Genomic DNA, 21,301 nt, shown 5'->3' with positions numbered 1-21,301 from the left:
TGGATGCTTTGTCAGAGCGCAATCTGCAGTGACCAGATCCCCCACTATAATTTCCTCCCGAACTAGGGTAAGCGGGGGCTGCCATTATGCAGGTAGGAGGGGGGCAAAAGGGACGGGGGGGGGGGGGGGGGGTTGGAAGGATAGGGGGGGGGATTGAGTGGTGGAGGGGGTTGGGGGGGGGGGGTATGCTAGGGATACTCGCCACATCCGGGGCACACCAGTTGGTGATTAGGAATAGTTTACCCTGCAGAATAGCGTGTGTACAGATGGATGTAGCAGGATGCAGCGACAGCGCCCATCTGAGTGATAAGTGTTGATAGAGCTGACATTAGGGAAATTGGCACTATAGTAAGCAGACAATCCTGCAGATCAGCATCTGGATATGAGGCTGTAGCAGGATGTCCCCGCACCATGCATATGGCGTATTGGTCACCATGACAACGCCCGATAACACAGCGGTGCCCGGCCAGTCAGCGCATAACATGAAGCCCCGCGTTGATTGGTGGGTTGCCATGGCAATGCCCAAACAATAGAGCGGCGGCCCGGCCAATCATAACGCTACAGTCAGAGGCCGGATGTGACGTCATAGGAAACAGCGTCACACGCCGGACCGAGATGCTAGAGAAACGGAGGAGGTGGAGGGGAATTATGTTACATACAGGGCGCGGACATGCATACCCTGGGATCGACTAAGGGGGTGAGGATGAATACATACACAGGGGAGGAGCTCAATGGGAAGGGTGTGTGGGATACATCAGTATATAAACGCCCTGCCTTCATTCACATTCAACTCTGACTTGAGTGTGTTGCTGGGGGAACCTTTGATGATGGGGGTGGTGGGCTGTACATATTGTATTATATTGTAAATATTTGTCGTGTTATCACAAACTCCTGACGACGCCTCATCTTAGGAGGCGAAACAATTGTTGAGTGACACCATTGTACATCTATTCTGCACTGCTTACACACCCTGGTGAAAATACCCACCCAGCCACCTTCTATGAAGGCATTTATATCCCCTATGGGGACCCCAATTTAAACATATCTAATGACCTGCGTATCTACTATTGAGCAGGCCATTTTTGTGATATCTAAGTTGAACTGCTTGTTGCAAGTCACACATCCATATGGTCCAAGACAAATTAAGCAGCAATACTGTGGGATAGCTACACCCCAGGTCATTAACACGAGTGTGACCGTGGGGGGGGATCAGCAAAGACCCCTGCAGGAGACATCTGCTTCTGGCCATACGGAGTAAAAATTGCACTTGCAGTTACATGTGAGAACGCTGCTCTGTAACACTGTTTTAATAAATTGTGGAGTAAAGCCCCACAGCGATCAAAAAGCTCAAGATCGCTCTGTGGGGAATTGGTTTTAAAGAACCATTATAGCGCTAATAGGTTATTTGTCCATATGTCCCGGTTATTACACCGTTAAAATTATGTCCCTATCACAATGTATGGCGACAATATTTTATTTGGAAATAAAGGTGAATTTTTTCCATTTTGCATCTATCACTATTTACAAGTTTAAAATAAAAAAAATATAGAAATATTTCATCTTTACATTGATATTTAAAAAAGTTTAGACCCTTAGGTAAATATTTACATGTTTGGTTTTTTTTTTTTATACTAAACATTTTATTTGGGTACTTTTGGGAGGGTGGGAGGTAAACAATAGATTTATAATGTAAATGTGTGTTAATTCTTTTTGTTTTTTTCAGGTGTAGTATTACTTTTTGGCCACAAGATGGCGGCCATGAGTTTGTTTACATGACGTCACTCTAAGCGTAGCACGCGCTTAGAGTGACGCATCGGGAAGGAGACGGCCAGAAAAAGCTCAGCATCCGAGAGAAGCTGTCGCTTTTTCAGCGGGGGAGAGGAATCAATGATCGGGCTCCATAGCCCGATACATTGATTCCTTGGCTACCGAATCCGCGGCCGGGAGTGCGCGTGCACGCGCACGATTGGCCGCGGGGGCGCGCGGTAGCGCGCATGGTTCCTGGACGTAGAAACTACGTCCAGGAACCAAAATAGGTTAAGCATATTTGAAAGAAATCCCACACATTCTTTGTGTGTAAAACGTATACTTTAATTGCAGAGAGAAGTACAAAATAGCTAATATCTGGCTAATGGCAAATGTAATTATTGCTGGCTGAAGCTCTCTGAGGCATGTGCCTTCACTCTGCCCACCTCCTTTTCTGCTTAAGTGACTCAGCTGTTGCCAGAGCGATGTGTCTGTTCAGCAGAGGGAGGGATTAGCAGGAGGGAATAGGTAGCAGAATCAAAACAGAGAAAATGTGTCTTCTGCTTGTGCCGATGGGACAGAGATAAGCGATCTTGGAGTGCTCTCTGCAGTGAAAGTATATGTTTTTATACACAGACAATGTGTGGGATTACTGTCAAATATTAATATATGAAACTAAGAGTTCTGGGAGTAGAACACACCTGTAAGTTAACCTATCATAAAAAATAAAGACATGAAGTCTTTCAATCCAAGTGGTTCATGGTTCAGCAGCACCTGAACTCAATTCTACCGTCTTTTACCGACAATATAGGGACACATATTTGCTCCAGTTACAAGACAAACTATCTATTCTAGGAATAAAGTAAGGATACAAAGAGAAACCTTATAAAAGTCATATTCCTCAAGGGAACATCTTAGCTGACATTGAATGCTTTAAGACAAAGAAAGATCAATATGGAACATGCATGGCTTTATAAGGAAATCTAAAATCATGGACTAACGCAGAACAAAAGAACTTTCCCTGGGTAGCAGAATCGTGGAATCTGTATTGGTTTTCTAACAAGAAGCTTACAGCACAGAATCATAAATCTACTTCAATTGAGCACTTAGCCGCAAATCAATAACAACTATAGAAACTGGATATGAACAGTGCACTTGCCAGTACTCTTAGTAATAACCTTATAAGGAAAATAAAATAAAAAGTATATAAAAAGATAAGAGAAAAATGATTATATGACACTCTTCACAGCAAAGAATGAGCAGCAGCATCAAGTAGCCAATCACAAACCCACTTTCATTTGTCTGTACATTCTAAGCTGTTTAAAAGTATATTTATATTTATTTTCATTTGCATACTGTATATCAGTTTTGCTTTAAAATAACTTGGGAATTAAAGTTAAGGTGTATATACAGGCTCATATTAAGTCACGTACTTTTTTGATTGCTTAAATAATTTTAACACATTCTGCTCATTTGCATCTTACACACGATAATAAAGTGTAGTGTCAGATCACATGTAAACCCCACATTCTATAAGGTTTAGTTAAATGTTCACATTGCTGGAGATTGTGGTTTTAATTAGCAAGAAATAAAATGCTAATATATAGTACAGAGCATGTGTGTGCAAGAACAACTTAGATAAAACTCAAGTTGGCAGCTTCCATTACTAGCTGCTATGACCTGTGGGCAGGGGAGGTGGGAAATAGGATTTTCACACAGATGATAAAAACAAGGAACACCAAGAGCCCCAATAGTGTAATATGTACTGGTAAATGGTTACTATAGAGTAAATATTAATACTCACAAACCAGGGTTACCATTAGGCAACCACTGTAAAGGAAGCTGGGGAGATTTTCCTGACCCCACTCAGGAATAAGAAGTTGCTCTCTGTAGATGAGAAAAAAGGGGGTTCAACCCTCCACCCAGGGTGGACTCAATATTATGCAGGAGAACAGAGGCGCCAAAAGGATAATACATTATTACATGTTCTTTTCACACCAAACAAGTGCTGAAGATACTCAATAAAACACGCAAAGCAAAGAATCCAGCATCTAAGAAGAAAGGAAAAAAATAGGAGCAAAAGTAGCAGGAGTTGGGTGGCTGGTGGACAACTAACTGTAAAAACAAAAAACAAAAAAAAGGACACCTGTCGCCATGATGCCAGGTTAGAGATGGACATGGCCCTGGACTGCAGAGTGATGGAACATGGGGAGGGATGGGGCTCTCCTGATCTTCTCCTCCGACGCCCTTTTTGAGACATGAACTCCAAATTCCCTGTGTTACTGGCATTCATCACCTGAAATCAAATCCGTTAACAGGAGGGTTTCAGCCTACTTACAGCTTACTGAGTCACACAGCACGCATGTAAGATCATGACAAAACCATGAACTAGGACAGTGTTTCCCATAATAGATCAATGGTACAGATCTTTCGTTTAGGTAAAAAACTAGCAGATCTCATTTTATAGGAGAATAAAAAGTATTACATGGAGCTAGCAGATGATAACATTGCTTTATCATTTAAATCCTTATTCCCTCTTTAAGGTATAGAAGCTGCCACACCACAAATGTGGATCACATTCTTATCACTGTTGCCATATGTGTCTTGTAAAGTGCCTCTTCTGCATTATGAATGGTAAGGTTTAGGAAACACTGAACTAGTGTAAACTGACTAATGGCAGTAATGATAACAGAAGATCACCAAAACTACTTCTACCAGCATATACAGTATTTACTGTGACTGGTAAAAGTATGGTGAGTGATCTCCTTCAAATCTAGAAAACAAATGCCAAAATAAGGGCAACAGTCTGAAATTTCTATTTTCTAAATATATACAACTGCACATTTCACTAGTAGATGCATGTTATAAGAACTGATTTGTAAAAGTCTGTTGGCTGTATTACGGACCAAAAAAAAGATGAGCAAAATTGATCCAAAAGAGCAACAAATATGCAAATTCCAAATTCAATTTTGATAGAAACCAAAGTATATATGGGTAGAAAGCAACAACAGCAGGTGGATTAATCAGGTTTAGTTAGTTGGTTATCATTTAACCAGCAGTTGCTCAGATAAGTGACTGACAATTCCAAGGTTCTGATTAGTCCCTGTGACATCTGGTTTAAAGAGGCACTTAAGTGAAAAAAAAAAAAAACGAGTTCTACTCACCTGGGGCTTTCCTCAGCCCCCTGCAGCTGATCGGTGCCCTCGACGTGTCTCTCCGATCCTCCTGGTCCCGCCGGCGACCACTTCCGGTTTCGCCGTCAGGACCCGATAGGCTGGGAACGCGAGTGATTCTTCGCGTTCCCAGCGACAATAGCTCCCTCTATGTTGCTATAGCAGCTCTCTATGCTGCTATAGCAACATAGAGGGAGCTATGGCTGGATAGAGTACTGGTTGAGGGCTCTGCCTTTGACATGGGAGACCAGGGTTCGAATCCTGGGTAGGTCAAGTACCTATTCAGTAAGGAGTTAAAGGCAAGACTCCCTAACACTGCAGGGTGGCCTCTTGAGCGCTTTGAGTCCGACAGGAGAAAAGCGCTATACAAATGTTCGGATTATTATTATTATTATTATTGTTGCTGGCAATGCGAAGAATCACTCGCGTTCCCAGCCTGTCGGGTCCTGACGGCGAAACGGGAAGTGGTCGCCGGTGGGACAAGGAGGATCGGACAGACACGTCGAGGGCACCGGTCAGCTGCAGGGGGCTGAGGAAAGCCCCAGGTGAGTAGAACTCGGGGTTTTTTTTCACTTAAGGTTCACTTTAAGTAAATATTTTTAGCTTACCGATTATGATGACCACACCAGGACACCTCTATTAAGGGATATATGCAAAAATCTGACAGACCCATACTGCATTAGTCTTCTGTTAACAAAATACATTTCTTTGATCCATCAGATAGCAGATTGCTAGGAATAAAACTTGCTATGGCTCCGAGAAGACTATTAAGGTTATCCGGATAGTCACTAAAGCACTAAAGGGATAAGGAGCTTTTATGTCAGAAAGCACATGCTAATTGGTTGGTTATTTTCAAATATTATAGTATGGACAGTATTTTTCTAGCTTTTTTCTATGTAGAAAAATTCAGTGAATTTCCTTAACACTGATAGCCGATTCTTGAAATATCTGTGAGGATCACGCAGAATAAAAAAACATGTCTTCTGCTTTAAAGGTTATAACTTCTGAAAAATCTTATTTTATCATATCTACCTGGTTTGTACTGCTGCACAAAGCCATGGACAGGGATTCCACTGCAAGAGCATAACACATTGGGAACAGGAGACAACTCTGACCAACGCCTCAATATAAACTGAAAGGCTCATCTCCACTTGCTTTAGCCATAGCCAACGATTATATATACCGGTACATTGAAAATAAATAAGAAGAGAAAATTTCTACTTAACTCTTATCTTCCAACATTTCCAGGGATTGATCTCCAGTGTACTTAATTGGCATTATAAATACATTTTTAACATAATTACAAAACTCTGCTGCAGTACCTTTTTGGGCCCACCACTACAGAGTTGTGGCACATACTTAAACCAGGAACTACAAGGGGAAACTGCCCCCCTCCAACAATATTTATCACCATAGAGGTTTTGTTTCTCATGCCTTTCAGGCTGGCATGGTGCGTATATACCCAGGCTGTCCTATTTTGTTCAGCAGGATCATTTATGTGTTTATATATGCATATTGTGCCTTTGGACATAGAAAGATTAGGTTTATCATCCGAGTTCTTGCTATTTGATTTATTATGTTCACTGTGTGTGACATTATCACAATGAAGTGGCGTCATTTGCAAATGTATAACATTAAAAGAGGCAGCAGGGTGGCGTAGTGGATAGCACTCCTGCCTTGCAGCACTAGAGTACCACTTTCAAATCCATTTTGTATGTTCTCCATGTGTTTGTGTGGGCTCACTCTGGGCTCCTGGTTTCCCCCTACATTTCAAAAACCTAAAAATAAAGCTGGCCATACACTTGTGGAGTGCCACCCAATGTGGGAACACAATTGATTCCTCAATGTTTGGAATCAATTCCTTCAACGCATAACACATACATTTTAATAGATTCCAGCAGGAAATATATTGAAAACTCAATTGAATTAATGCGGTGGCCTCGCAATCTAATGTTCCACTGTTCCTTCCTTCACTCCTAATCGATCTAGATTTTTTTTTCCTATATGACTGACACTTTTAATTGATATTTTTTTTTAAAATGCTAAAAAAAAATTTGAGCGGACTATTTCCAGAAAATCTAAGAAGAGTGATTACTTGGTGCATGTAGTATACAGAGGAGTGCAAAGGTTAGCATACTGACCTAAGCACACCTAAGTTAGGCACATTGTCCCACACAGTTTATCTATACCTAAAGGACAAGTGACCTAAATTTCATAAAAGTGTGATACAAATGTTGGACAAAGGATAAAATTGTTCAAAAGTGGAGTGAAACCGTCCAGTTGTGTCGGACTGGAACCACCAACCCTAAATTGTAGAGAGGTCCTTGGATACTATTTATCATGAGCATACAACTTTACCCAAATGTTCAAACAACAACAAAACACATGTTCAGCTAGGTAATATGAAGAACTGACACCTCTATAGTAAGCTTCAGTTAGGTTAGACTCTCTGCCACTGAAATAAGGGCTGGGGCCCACTACTGGCATTTTAGCAGCGCTTTCCAATCACCAAAGACTGAAAAAGCGCTGCAACAGTGGATCTCTAATGGGGTGGCTGCACAGCAGTGTTTCGATCACGGATCGATCCCAAAAACACTGCCTGCAGAATTTTTGCTGCAATCCAGGAAAAAAAAAATCGGGATCGCTCCAGAAATCACACAAAAATCACTGTACTCACCCCCTTTTGCATCCAGTTTTTATATACAATGTATTATTTATTGGCCAATGTGTTGGGTCCTCTATACCTTTCGCTAATAAATTGTAAAAAAAAAATAATCTCTGTACTTCACAACTTCTAAATCACAAATGATCTCCCAATCGCAAACGGGCCACTAGTTGGCCCCAGCCCTTGGCAAGGACCTAGTACGATAAATACTTCCCTCACCTAATTTTTACTGAAGAGATCACTTATACTTACAATGAAATAGCTGTAGATTAAAAACCAAGTGCTGAGTTGAAACTACCCTATTTCTTCTTTGAGTAAACTTCAACTTCAATGAATGGGATACTTTAATGGCAAAAAAAGTAAACAGATCTGGCTACCGAAATTAAATTTAAATAAATTAAATGTATGCAAATCTGAACTATCCAAACTAGACTAGATTTTGTCAAACAAGACATGTACATAGACTAAAACACTACAAAACTTTACATGGATTGTCCATCAGCTCCCACAATAACATCACTTGCCCTACCTTCAGTGTTGCGGTCACAAAAATATTAAGAATGCATTTATTCAGTAACATACGTTTGGTGTAAAGTCACTAAAGGGTTTAATTCAAAGGAAACCTGGGATGAATAATATGAAAGCATTTATACTTACCTGAAGATTCCTCCAGCCCCCTGAAGACCATAGACTCCCTCACCATCTCCCTGGGCTGCTCCGATCCTCCTCTGGCCGGCCCAGTACATTGGTTCAGTGGCACACAGGGAGCGTGTGCCCATGGACTGAAGGAGGTTGGAGGAAACCCCAGGTAAGTATAAATGCTTTCCTATTATTTATTTGTCTATTTGAACATATGTACACTTTGAACATATAAAACATATATCTAAACTCCATAAGTAAAGCTCCTGAAGTGTCAGATACAATCAATTACCTTATCTGAACAATGAGGGGACAGCAGAACACGTTGTAAACATCCAGATTTGCACAAACCCAGAGATCACATAGGGCATATATATATATATATATATATATATATATATATATATATATATATATATATATATATATATATATATATATATATACACATACCTAATATATATATATATATATATATATATATATATATATATCCCCCAGAGACCCAGTGTTGTAATATTACAACATCACATTTAAGGCTACAAAAATAAACCCTCCCACATTTTTTTTCTTTTTAAAACTTTATATACATTACTAATAGAACCTATTGTTCAGTTCTGCAACACCATTGGATGGTTGAATGTGTAAATAGGTCTGTTTATCTGGCCATGAAGTCATACAACCCTGTTGCCTGCTTTGGAGTACATCATCTTGTTGTTTTGGACGGGATACATCAGGACTAAAGTAAGTAAAAAGCTTGAAATATTTTTTTATGTGATCATTAATATGTGTAGATCATGCAGATTTTATGACATCATTGAATATACTGATTTTAAGAGATTTAGAGCTGGTTATTTCTATGTTGTAATTTTACAACAGTGGGTCAAAGTGATAGCAAGGTTTTGTCTGCACTTTAGACTTGAGAAGGTGATAAATCTCTAGGAGGTGAGGATTAAAGTGTTTGCATGTCTAATTGAACAATAGGTCTACTTGATAGAAGTTGTGGAATGGAAAGTGTGAAGTTTTAGCAACATGTGCATCTTTGCATTAGAATAATTAGTTAATTTGCTTTGTAGTTACTTAGCTTTTCTTTCAACTTTCAGAATGTCTGAAACCAAGAAAAACCAAATCATGTATAGTGTGCAGGATGTAATTGAGGCCATCCAGAATGGGGACAGTGACTTGGAAATGTCCTTTGACACAGATTCAAGTGACGATGAGGAATATGGAGTTATCGGTGAAGTGGACAAGGAAAATAAATTACCCGATGACCACCTAACTTCTGATGTTCAAATCATCCCAACAGAGGCAGAACATCCTGATGCCAAGACTGGGCCCCGTGACAGATATCGATGGCTGAAAAAGAATTTCATCTCTCTTCAGCTTTGGATATCCCAAAGAAACAGATGCTAAACAGGAGAAGGTTTCAGGCCCAGTTGGCATCTTCTCTTATCCTGATCGGAACGGCTGGGTCAGTGTCAAAGCGAGGGCGACCATCTGCAAGCCCAGTTTCATCAAGAGGGGGCACCTTGACTTCCCAAAAGAGGCAGTTTACAGATGATGGAGGTTCTTCAGCTGCCATGACAGCCAAAAAGTCAAATGCACACCCTCCAAAGGAAGTTTGCAAGGACATGATTGGACATTTTCCCATCAAAGCCGATAGAGGACGGTGCCGACACTGTGCAAAAGGCTATACCAACACACTTTGCAGGAAGTGCAATGTTCGCCTCTGCTTTTCAGAGCAAAATAACTGTTTTTGGAACTACCATAACTGAATAAATGAACAAATAAAACATGCACATATAGGGCTCGATTCACAAAACCGTGCTATGAAGATAGCTGCCTCCAATGTTAAGTATAGGAAACACGCAAACCGCTTTGAAAAACGCCAGTTCAGAGCGGTTTTGCAGGTGTTTTTGTTACAGAAGCTGTTCAGTAACAGCTTTACTGTAACAATATATGAAATCTACTACACCAAAAACGCTACCCAAAAACGCAAAACACTAGGTGAAACGCTTCCTAAAAATAAGAAAAAGCGTTTCAAAAACCGCTAGCGTTTTGCGGATCTGCTATCGGTTTTTGGTGTGCACCAGGCCTTAATATCAAACCTGGCTGTTCCTGCCTGACAGGAAAGTCATTGGAACTTCCACAAATGCCTATCTCCTGTAGCCCTTAGACCTGCCAATACATATGGTAATTGATGACATTTTTCATTGTTTGATGCATCCACTGTAAACAGGCACCCAATTTGTACATCACAGGGTTCTGCTTGCAGACTTCCTAACCTTTTTTTGTGCCCTGTTGTATCAACTGTTATCCCCTGTTACCACCTGTTCTTTAACAGCTAATTTAATTAGAGTTTTTGTATACCTGTGGTTAGGTGCTGGCAATTAGCTAATTTGTTTAATTTATGTATGTCTCTACCTACTGTATAGAGCCTTTAGAGTAAATTCATGGGCCAAAAGGCCATTACCCCATAACAGCTTCCTAGTCAGCACACTATTAAACTGTAATATTGCCCACTTGAGCCATAGTGGGTTTTTTTTATATGATACTCGTTTTTTGTATTAAATTGATAATAAAAATTAATTTTTTTCTTTATTATACTGTTGTTATTGTGCATATACATGAACTTATGTGGGTCTTTATAAACTGTAAAGTAAAAAATAACTTAATTGTTCCTTACATGTGTTCAGAGTGTGAGTGATACTATTGAACTTCTGCTACTCTACAAGCCCAGCGTTGCAATTTTACAACATCCTCCCAAAAAGTTACTAAAATGTCAAAATAAAAAAAAACACTGATTTAGGCATCACAAGCCTCCTATAACAACATGTGAAAGGTTGAAACATTTTTTTGAAGTTTTTTTCTATATTTGGGTCTCTGGGGGATATATATATATATATATATATATATATATATATATATATATATATATATATATATATAGCAACGAACTTAAAAGGGTTTCCTAATATAGTTACTAAACACATCTGTTTTCAAAAAAGGTTGTGGTAAGTGCAATATTTATATATATATATATATATATATATATATATATATATATATATATATATATATATATATATTTATATTTATATATATATATATATATATATATATATATATATATATATATATATATATATATTTATATTTATTTATTTATGTACTTTTTACCAAAGCATATTTTAATAAATGTCTCAGCCTAATAAAGCTGCAAAAATAAATATTTTTTTTAAATAAAATACATCTATAACAGAAAGTGTCATCAATAGGGATGCTCATTCGGATTCCGCGGAAATGCAATTTCCGAAATTCCGATCGGAAATTGCATTTCCGCATCGGAATGCGGAAATCGGTAATGCAAGTGCGGTAGGCGGATTTTTACTGTAATGTAAAATGCAGAAAATCTGCATCTGCCTATTTTTTGCATTTTACATTACAGTAAAAATCCACCGACTTTAGCGGTTAATAAAAAAGCCCTAGAAATCCACAACAAATTTTCAGGGTTTATTAAACAGAATCTTATGAACAAGATGGCAAAAAAAGTTTTCAAAAAGACCTTATAGTTTTTGAGAAAATCGATGTTAAAGTTGGCCGGAATTTCCGCGATTTCCGGCGGAAATTCCGCATTGGAATGCGGAAATTGGTAGCGGAAAGCGGAATCGGTAATTGGCAATGGCGGAATGCAGATTTACCGCGGAATCGGAAATTGGGATTTCCGACCATCCCTAGTCATCAATGCTTTTCATACAAATTATATGTTTATGATTGTGGTTAAAACACCTGTAATGTTTTCTTGCTGTGTGCGTTTCTCAGCAATTAGAGAATCACTGTCCTGCATATACAATTTTAAAGGGGCACTATGGTGAAACTGAGGCTACTGGGATAACCCTGGTTGCAAATAAGAAGAGCAACACAAAGTAGGAATTTATAGCCCATTTATACATGCTGTCCCATCAGTAACAGGCAAGTGACCTGGCTTCCTCTGCTGTCAGTTGGGCTGTGCAGCTCATCTCTCTCCTCTCCGTGCTGTTGCCATAAAGCCAGTTCTTGTAATGCAGGCTCATCAGCAAGTGCTGTGGAATGTGTTAGGTAAATTAACATTAGGAAGACAAAAAAGGACACTGGAGGCACAGGGGGGCACAGTGTTCTGACTTGCATACAAATTCAATTTAAGAACAAACCTAGAGTCCCTATTTCGCTTGTTAACCAGGGACTACCTTCTTTTGAGAACAGATATAAGAAAAAAAAAAGGATCATTTATAAAATAAAAAATAGATATTTCTGAATAAAATACATTTCAAAAAAATATGAAAAAAAATTGAGACGACTTCTAAAACTCATAAAAATGTTACCTCCATGGACCCAGTTTTTCTAGAACGGGTAAGAGGAGACTTCCTGTGGAGACTGATTGGCTCTGATGGAAGTGGTGACATCAGCAGGGATCTGTCAACCTCATCTGCAGCTTTCACCCTGCACAAGTCTTCCAGGCTACCTTGATCTGTCTTTTTTTCTTCATTCTATATGAAACAGAGACAAACGAATAAACAAAGTATAGACTACAATACTAGTAATGGTAAGTAAACTAGTAATTAAAGGATGGCATGCTGCCAGAGAACCATGTGTTTGATTCAATAAACTTTACATTGTGCTGATCTTGCACATAAAGTTTACTGGGCATAAATTGCATACCATGTGTTAAGCAAATAGTGCAAGTGCGCAGTGCATACACTGCATATGTTCCCCCATTACATACTTGTTAGCCCCATATCTGACTTTGAGCACAAACTAACTTGCAGCCATAAGCGGAAAGCTGTGGCAAACCCCTGACGTTTCACGCTTCAAAGTGCATGTCTGTATATAGTGGAATTTGACAGCTAAGCACAAGCTTTGAATTTTAGGATTAGGTATTAATCAGGAACTGTTCTGAGAATAACATAATTAATAAAATTGCTTTTTCTTTAAAGTATTACTTTATGAATTATTTAGTCAGTGTTTGCCCAGTGCAAAACCTTTCCTCACCCGTTCCACTCCCTGGTTTACATTGTGAAATTTATCATGGGTGGTGACATCTGTAGTGCTATCAGGTGCAGCTCTGCGGAATGTCTGTATACTCGGTGTTCCAAAGTCAGAACAAAAAATACCTGACAGAAGAATTCCACATAGTTAAACAGTTTAAGCTGTCATATCATTGGGAGGGCAAGGCTACATATCAATATACAGAAATATATACATTTAGGAAGTGTTTCTGATGCTGAAACCAGTATAACGTAAAAGTGGATATCCTGAATAATTTACTATATTCTACTATATGTAATTACGGAGCCTCTAAGTCACAGCTCACACTCTTGACTGCAAATTGTGAACTATGCACATAAATTACATAGGCATAAATATTTTAGGATTAAACTGTGTTTTAACAACTTTGCTACCACCAGTACAAATACCTCTAAAGCAGGGGTGTCAAACTCAAATAGACGGAGGGCTGAAAGTTAAAACTTAAACCAGGTCGAGAGCCGACAGCCATATTTATCCCCCCCCACACACACACACACCCACACACCACTTGGAATGATCACACAACACCCCACAATTTGCACCGCATGTCATAGCTGCAGGGCAAAAAAAAGAAAAAAAAAAACTCTGTTTAAGTTAACCAGGCATAGTTGCTCCGAGTAAAGGTTAGCCAGGTATATGCCACCAGTATAGGTAGCCAGGCATAGGAGCCCTAGAATAGGTAGCTAAGCATAGCAGGTGCCCCAGTATAGTTAGCCAGGCATAGGTGCCCCACTATAGGTAGCTAGGCATAAGTAGGTGCCTCAGTATAGGTTGCCAGGCTTAGCAGGTGCCCCACTATAGGTAGCCAGGCAATAGGTAGGTGCCTCAATATAGGTAGCCAGGCAAATGGTAGGTACCTCACTGTAGGTAGCCAGGCAAAAAATAGTTGCCCATGTATAGGTAGGGATACTTGCCTAAGGTCTCCTACTGAATAGGTGCTGGCTTACTGAACAGGCAGAGCCAAGATTCGAACCCAGGTCTCCTGTGTCAGAGGCAGAACCCTTAACCATTACACTATCCAGCCACCACCTACCAGGTAGGTGTCCCAGTAATAGCCTGCTGGTTGTTGCACTCACCGGTGTGGCGGGTGTTGGCAGTACTGCATTCTGCACACCAGCGTGAGCCCCGCACTGGAGAATGACACAGGAGAGCTGTATGTCCCTGACTGATGGCGCGCGTATACAGGAACTTTCTGTATACGCGTGCCAGCAGCTAGGGACTCACAGTGCGGGGTTCATGCTGGTGTGTAGAATGCAGAATTGCCGCCACCTGCTGCACCGTAGAGTGCAACAGCCAGCAGCGAAGAGAGGACAACGGCCCGCTGCGAAGAGAAGGGAGGTAGATACCCGGTCGTCATCGAGAGGTGATGGGAGGTAGAGCAAGTCGGGAGGCGGCGCAGGTGAGTGATAGAGCATAGCAATGTACCATCACTCATCCGAGGATGATGGACGGGGCGGACCCTCTAGCGTGGCTGCGGGCCAGCTTTCAAAGTGCCGCGGGCCACAGCTAATGTTAATAAAAAAAACTAGCGGCGGGCCAAGTTTTTGTGGCGCTGCGGGCCAGAGTTTGACACATGTGCTCTAAAGCTACGTACTGATCACCTAATGGGTCCAGCGACGTCCCCTTGACGACGGTCGTTCAGCAACGCCTCTTCCTGCTCATGACATCACGTGTCGTTACACGATGAGTGTGAACGGGAAGTCAAGGGACCGCGGTACTTTGAGCGGAGTTGTCAGGGATCTTAATGATCCACCGTAATGGTTATTATCGGCATGCATCGCTAAACGTCATTCGCTCACCTGTACCGTGAAAAAAATAATTTTAGTCGTTGGAAAAATCCTTGCGAAAATGGGGTGGTGGGTACGGGGTTTAAGTACCAGAAAATGTTTCTGCATTTGGAGATGTGAACCTTTCATATCAGAGCTCTAATATAGTCTAGCCACCATAGACAAGTTTGGCATTTTTAAGGACAGATAAGGTTGTCTACTGGTACCAAAATGTTTGATCATGTAAAGGTATAAAACAAAGAACAATTATATTAAAAAAAAATCACTCTTTAGAGAATTTAACATACAGTATATATGTATCATTACCATTATTATATGCCCTATAAAAAAGAAGGTTACGGTAGTAGTAAAAGGGTTAAGGTGTACAGGAGACATGAAAGACAAAAATAAACTTTAGCTGTGTTTTTTCACCCAGCGCCTGACTGCATCTTCACTCCTGATAGGATCGGTTTGGATGCCAATAAACACTTGAAAACTACGATCAGGTAAAGTGCCGTCACATCCATTGCAGTAATAGTTATTCCCTGGAAGTCTGGAGAGGTACCAAAGTCTCATGAGACTTCCTCTGTCAGTGTTAATTTATCTTTTGCAATTCCCTCTGTCTCTGGCTGCATTTTGACTGTATGTGGCTAAAGTATGCAGCTGTCAGTCAGAGTGCTGCCAGATGGAGGGAAGGGCGTAAGATAAATTAACACTGACTAAGAAGTCTTGTGAGACTTTGGCCCTCTCCGGACTTCAGAAAGAATAAAGGGGTCCCAGAATGTATGATGAACTAGGCAGCTGGAGGATCGACCAGGTCAATATTAATACTGGCCAGATGCGTTATTTGCAGGAAAAAAACTGCTGCTACATATTTTTAAGTGCATCACTTTGTTTTTATTATTATTTGTTTGGAAGATTTAAACCCACTTTAAGTGGTTTGTCAATTTTCTAGAATTCATCAGGGATTTTCAGTGATGTCCTTGTTTACAGAAGACCGACTTACTTCAGCTGAAGCAGGTCGAAACCCAAATCCCATGGGAGCCTTCTCATCTTCCTCACAGCCTTTGACTCCGGGACTAAAATGGAGCTCTACATGAAATCTCTCTTCTGAAGATGGGTCCTGGAATGCAGAATAGTGAAGAATAGTGAACATTTAACTTACAATACCGACCGAGTTATTATACAGATCAAAACTATAATTTCTGTTCAGATTGTTATATGTAAAAGTATTTTTCAGGATAAAACAGCAAGAATGTCCTGTGAGAGATCATTTTGCCTGTCAAATATCTACTTTTCATGCTGCTGAAGTTATCATATAACTGTTTATTTAAAATAAAAAATAAAACCCTAACTTGATGCCAAGGTTCACATGGATTTAGCCAATTATTGCTTAAAAAGCTAAACTGCAACTTACAGACAGGAAAGGTGGTAGATACTGATGCAACAAATGACTTAGGAAAATTGGCCTGTAATTGCATCTTTCAGTGTCTGCAGCTAAGAATAAGCTAAACCAATAATATCTTCTTTATCAGTGCCACCTAACTCCCGGGAGATAGACAAAGATAGGTGGAAGGCCTACCAGACAAAGTCAGATGTCTGAAAGGTTATGAGGATTTTCAGCTTTTACTCTGAAAGTGTCCAAAACATACAAAAAGTCTTTCAAAAAAGATAAAAGTCTCTCGAGTCTGGAAGGAAGCAACTCTAATGCAAGTATTATGCTGAAACATTTAGATCACCCCAAGTATGTGTACATTTATCTATGTTTGCGGAAGAGCAATGGGAGAATCCTAAACCAGTATTAAAAAAAATGAATACAAAAGTGAAAGCATTAGTTCTGCACTGCATGAACATTGTGTCTTCATGTGACATGCTAAGGAAAACCTTAGTTAATACTCATTTGTGACATGAAAGACGTATACTAAAGCAGGAGAGTTCCCTTCAAACTCCACAAAATATAGTATAATGACACTCATACCCTGTGGTTTCATTGACAGCTTCACTAATGTTACTACTTTCAACTTAGGATTCTTTGTACATTAACCACTTCACCACTAAGGGTTTTTTCCCCTTATGGACCAGAGCAATTTTCACATTTCAGCGCTCCTTTCATTCATTCGTCTAAAACTTTATCACTACTTATCACAACAAAATGATCTAGATTTTTTTTTTGCCACCAATTAGGCTTTCTTTGGGCGGTACGTTTTGCTAAGAATTATTTTATTCTAGATGCATTTTAACAGGAATAATTAGAAAAAAATCATTATTTTTCAGTTTTTGGTCTTTATAGTTTTAAAATAAAGAAAGTGGTTATTTGCTCAGCAAAGAACTGCACTGAAAAAGAACTCCTAGAAGTTCCATTGGATTGGGAACCAATAAATGTGTAATCTATCATATTTAAAAAATTGTTTGAACTTTTAAAGGTATAGGTTTACAATGAAAATTTGGGAAACGTCAACCTCCAACCAATTTTTACAAGATCAAAACAGTCAATCTTGAGTGATCACTTAAAGCATATTGCAACTAAAGGGAAAAAAGCTAGTGATATTTGATGCTACAATTACATACATAGATTGGGAATGAATGAATTCCGGGTCTGATCATATGTGCAAAGGTTTCATCTCCCAGCAAGTAAAAACCATGCTTTTAAATGTATTCTTGCTTAGGGTGGGTCCAGATTTACTGTATTCTTTCATGAACCTACTTTATTGTTGTCCTCATACAGCATGATCACTATTTGCGTCATGTAGTTCAGCTCTGACACAGCACTTAAATAGTCCATTGCCCTTTTCCACTGCTGGTCTTTAGATTCCTATAAATAAAAACAAAAAATACACAGCATCTGAGCTCCGGTAAAATACATTATTGATCACTTTAATTAGCTATGGTTGAGAACTGTCCTTTCTTAAAACAGAATACCATCAAAAATATTCTTTAATTTTGAACATAGCAAGAAATGCCTAAAATCTTTGGGCTCATTTACAATAGACAACACAAGTGTTGTTCCATCTATGCATCGCACATGCCATTCAGTGACCCAGAATTGCACACACACGTGTACTACACATGCAGCAGTAATGAGTTAAGCACTTGTCACATGGTTTCAGCAACTGCACGTTTGTTTTTATATAATTATAGGCAGAATCTACATGTGTGGGTGTTGTGGCTTTATATTTACATATATTCGTAGGTATTTTTTCCAATGATAAATTGTTATGCTTAAAGGGAAGGTCCTAGCTATTAAAAAAAATGAAATCTACTTCCTCCAGCCCCTCGCAGCTGATCTGTCCCACTCCGCAGCTCCACCTTCAGTCATCTCCCGGTACTTAGGACGACTTCGCAACTTCACGTGGCTGGAGTGTACTGCGCAGGCAGTACACTGCAGACAACATGGATTTGATCGACAGCGGTGCTCGCGCAGGCACAGTGGAGGACGGCCTGGCGAGGTCCAAGAGCTAGCGGCAAAGAGTGAAGCTGCGGCATAGGACAGTTCAGCTGCTAGGGGCTGGAGGAAGCCCAGGGTAAGTAGATTTCATTTTTTTATTCCAGCTCGGATGTGTCCTTTAACTGAAGTTTACCCTGGGTTTGGATAATCATGCTTATTACACACGTTCCTTCATTTTAGTTATTATGGTGTCTTTTTTCTGCTTGCCCTTACACTGGATTTTTAATCAGCTGTATTATATTTGAGAGTGCAAACTTTTTGAAATGATAGACTTCATTTCTTTTACCTAAATGCTCTCCTCCCCTCCCAGTTAGATTCGCAATAGAAGTATAACACAATGAAAATGGCCCTAAATTCCTTCGGTCCTCTTCATGCAGACAGCGGCTGTCAGTACAGGCCCTGTTACTGCTGTCTGCTCAGATGTTTATACAGGGGACAGACACCCATGCTGAACCCTTGCAGCTGCACACACAGCTTGACAACTGCCCTTGTGAAAGAAGCCTTCATTTTAATGTGGGTAGTTGTGGGTCAACCATTGCCATTTCTTCGTAATGGCCAATGAGATGCAAATAATTTTGCCTTGAATGTGGAATTCATGTAAAGCATACAGTGGAGGAAATAATTATTTGACCCCGCACTGATTTTGTAAGTTTGTCCAATGACAAAGAAATGAAAAGTCTCAGAACAGTATCATTTCAATGGTAGGTTTATTTTAACAGTGGCAGATAGCACATCAAAAGGAAAATCAAAAAAAATAACCTTAAATAAAAGATAGCAACTGATTTGCATTTCATTGAGTGAAATAAGTTTTTGAACCCCTACCAACCATTAAGAGTTCTGGCTCCCACAGAGTGGTTAGACACTTCTACTCAATTAGTCACCCTCATTAAGGAGACCTGTCTTAACTAGTCACCTGTATAAAAGACACCTGTCCACAGAATCAATCAATCAAGCAGACTCCAAACTCTCCAACATGGGAAAGACCAAAGAGCTGTCCAAAGATGTCAGAGACAAAATTGTAGACCTGCACAAGGCTGGAATGGGCTACAAAACCATTAGCAAGAAGCTGGGAGAGAAGGTGACAACTGTTGGTGCGATTGTTCGAAAATGGAAGGAGCACAAAATGACCATCAATCGACCTCGCTCTGGGGCTCCACGCAAGATCTCACCTCGTGGGGTGTCAATGGTTCTGAGAAAGGTGAAAAAGCATCCTAGAACTACACGGGAGGAGTTAGTGAATGACCTCAAATTAGCAGGGACCACAGTCACCAAGAAAACCATTGGAAACTCATTACACCGCAATGGATTAAAATCCTGCAGGGCTCGCAAGGTCCCCCTGCTCAAGAAGGCACATGTGCAGGCCCGTCTGAAGTTTGCCAATGAACACCTGAATGATTCTGTGAGTGACTGGGAGAAGGTGCTGTGGTCTGATGAGACCAAAATAGAGCTCTTTGGCATTAACTCAACTCGCTGTGTTTGGAGGAAGAAAAATGCTGCCTATGACCCCCAAAACACCGTCCCCACCGTCAAGCATGGGGGTGTAAACATTTTGCTTTGGGGGTGTTTTTCTGCTAAGGGCACAGGACAACTTAATCGCATTAACGGGAAAATGGACGGAGCCATGTATCGTGAAATCCTGAACGACAACCTCCTTCCCTCTGCCAGGAAACTGAAAATGGGTCGTGGATGGGTGTTCCAGCACGACAATGACCCAAAACATACAGCAAAGGCAACAAAGGAGTGGCTCAAGAAGAAGCACATTAAGGTCATGGAGTGGCCTAGTCAGTCTCCGGACCTTAATCCAATAGAAAACCTATGGAGGGAGCTCAAGCTCAGGGTTGCAGAGAGACAGCCTCGAAACCTTAGGGATTTAGAGATGATCTGCAAAGAGGAGTGGACCAACATTCCTCCTAAAATGTGTGCAAACTTGGTCATCAATTACAAGAAACGTTTGACCTCTGTGCTTGCAAACAAGGGTTTTTCCACTAAGTATTAAGTCTTTTATTGTTAGAGGGTTCAAAAACTTATTTCACTCAATGAAATGCAAATCAGTTGCTATCTTTTATTTGAGGTTATTTTTTCGATTTTCCTTTTGATGTGCTATCTGCCACTGTTAAAATAAACCTACCATTGAAATGATACTGTTCTGAGACTTTTCATTTCTTTGTCATTGGACAAACTTACAAAATCAGTGAGGGGTCAAATAATTATTTCCTCCACTGTATGCAGCTTGGAAATGAGTTAATCAGATTCAGTTCCTTCTGAACTTGATTGGCCCAGCTCCAAGCTGCACATAATTTGCATAATATTTGCAAGCAAGCTGGAATTATTTGCATTTCACAGACCAATTCTACTCCTTGGCCCAAATGCAATTAACTTTTTCTCCTGACTTTTCACCTAGTTGATATTTTCACAATTCATCAATAAAATGCGTTTTTAAACCAGCAGCAAGCAAGAAAATGCTCAAAATATTTTTAATAGTACTTTTTAATTCACTTTTTGGTACTTTTTCAATTGCAAATATTCAAGTGCTGAAAAGTTATTTTAAAGAGAAGATGAAAAATGATCTCTTTGGAGAAATGTCTATATTTAGACATGTCTATGTCTATATCTAGCTCAGCGATGGCCATGTGACCAGGATTAAGTAAATGGAGAGGAAGATATTTTGTAGAGTTTTGCCATGTTAAGACTGTCCTATCATTTCTTTTCTACTGGGTGGGAAGGTCGAAATCTAGTCCCAAAACCCCCTGTAAACGAGGACTTTGAATAAACACACTTGGACTGTGCCTGGCTTGTTGCTTCT

At 40.0% G+C, this 21,301-nt stretch overlaps 1 protein-coding gene across 20 annotated transcripts in view; it reads right to left on the bottom strand.

Annotated features, from left to right (window-relative positions):
* The window catches only part of PPIP5K1 (diphosphoinositol pentakisphosphate kinase 1), a 508,717-nt gene that overhangs the window by 356,187 nt on the left and 131,229 nt on the right, over positions 1 to 21,301 (bottom strand). For 16 of the 20 annotated variants that reach the window (XR_011030280.1, XR_011030281.1, XM_068275298.1 and 13 more), the window contains 4 exons: positions 17,758 to 17,865; positions 16,060 to 16,176; positions 12,585 to 12,749; positions 3,893 to 4,042 (listed from right to left, as the gene is read on the bottom strand). Coding sequence is in view for 18 of the 20 variants with exons in the window: in XM_068275298.1 (XP_068131399.1) it covers positions 3,893 to 4,042; positions 12,585 to 12,749; positions 16,060 to 16,176; positions 17,758 to 17,865 (540 nt within the window). In the remaining 2 variants the exon portion in view is untranslated. The remainder of the gene's footprint in view (positions 1 to 3,892; positions 4,043 to 12,584; positions 12,750 to 16,059; positions 16,177 to 17,757; positions 17,866 to 21,301) is intronic. The other 4 variants (XM_068275304.1, XM_068275309.1, XM_068275311.1 and 1 more) reach the window with 1 other exon arrangement.

Source organism: Hyperolius riggenbachi, chromosome 3 (genome assembly GCF_040937935.1).
Source record: "Hyperolius riggenbachi isolate aHypRig1 chromosome 3, aHypRig1.pri, whole genome shotgun sequence".
Lineage (NCBI taxonomy): Eukaryota > Metazoa > Chordata > Amphibia > Anura > Hyperoliidae > Hyperolius > Hyperolius riggenbachi.
The sequence above is the reverse complement of the archived record's forward strand: the minus strand, read 5'-3'. Positions and strand labels throughout refer to the sequence as shown.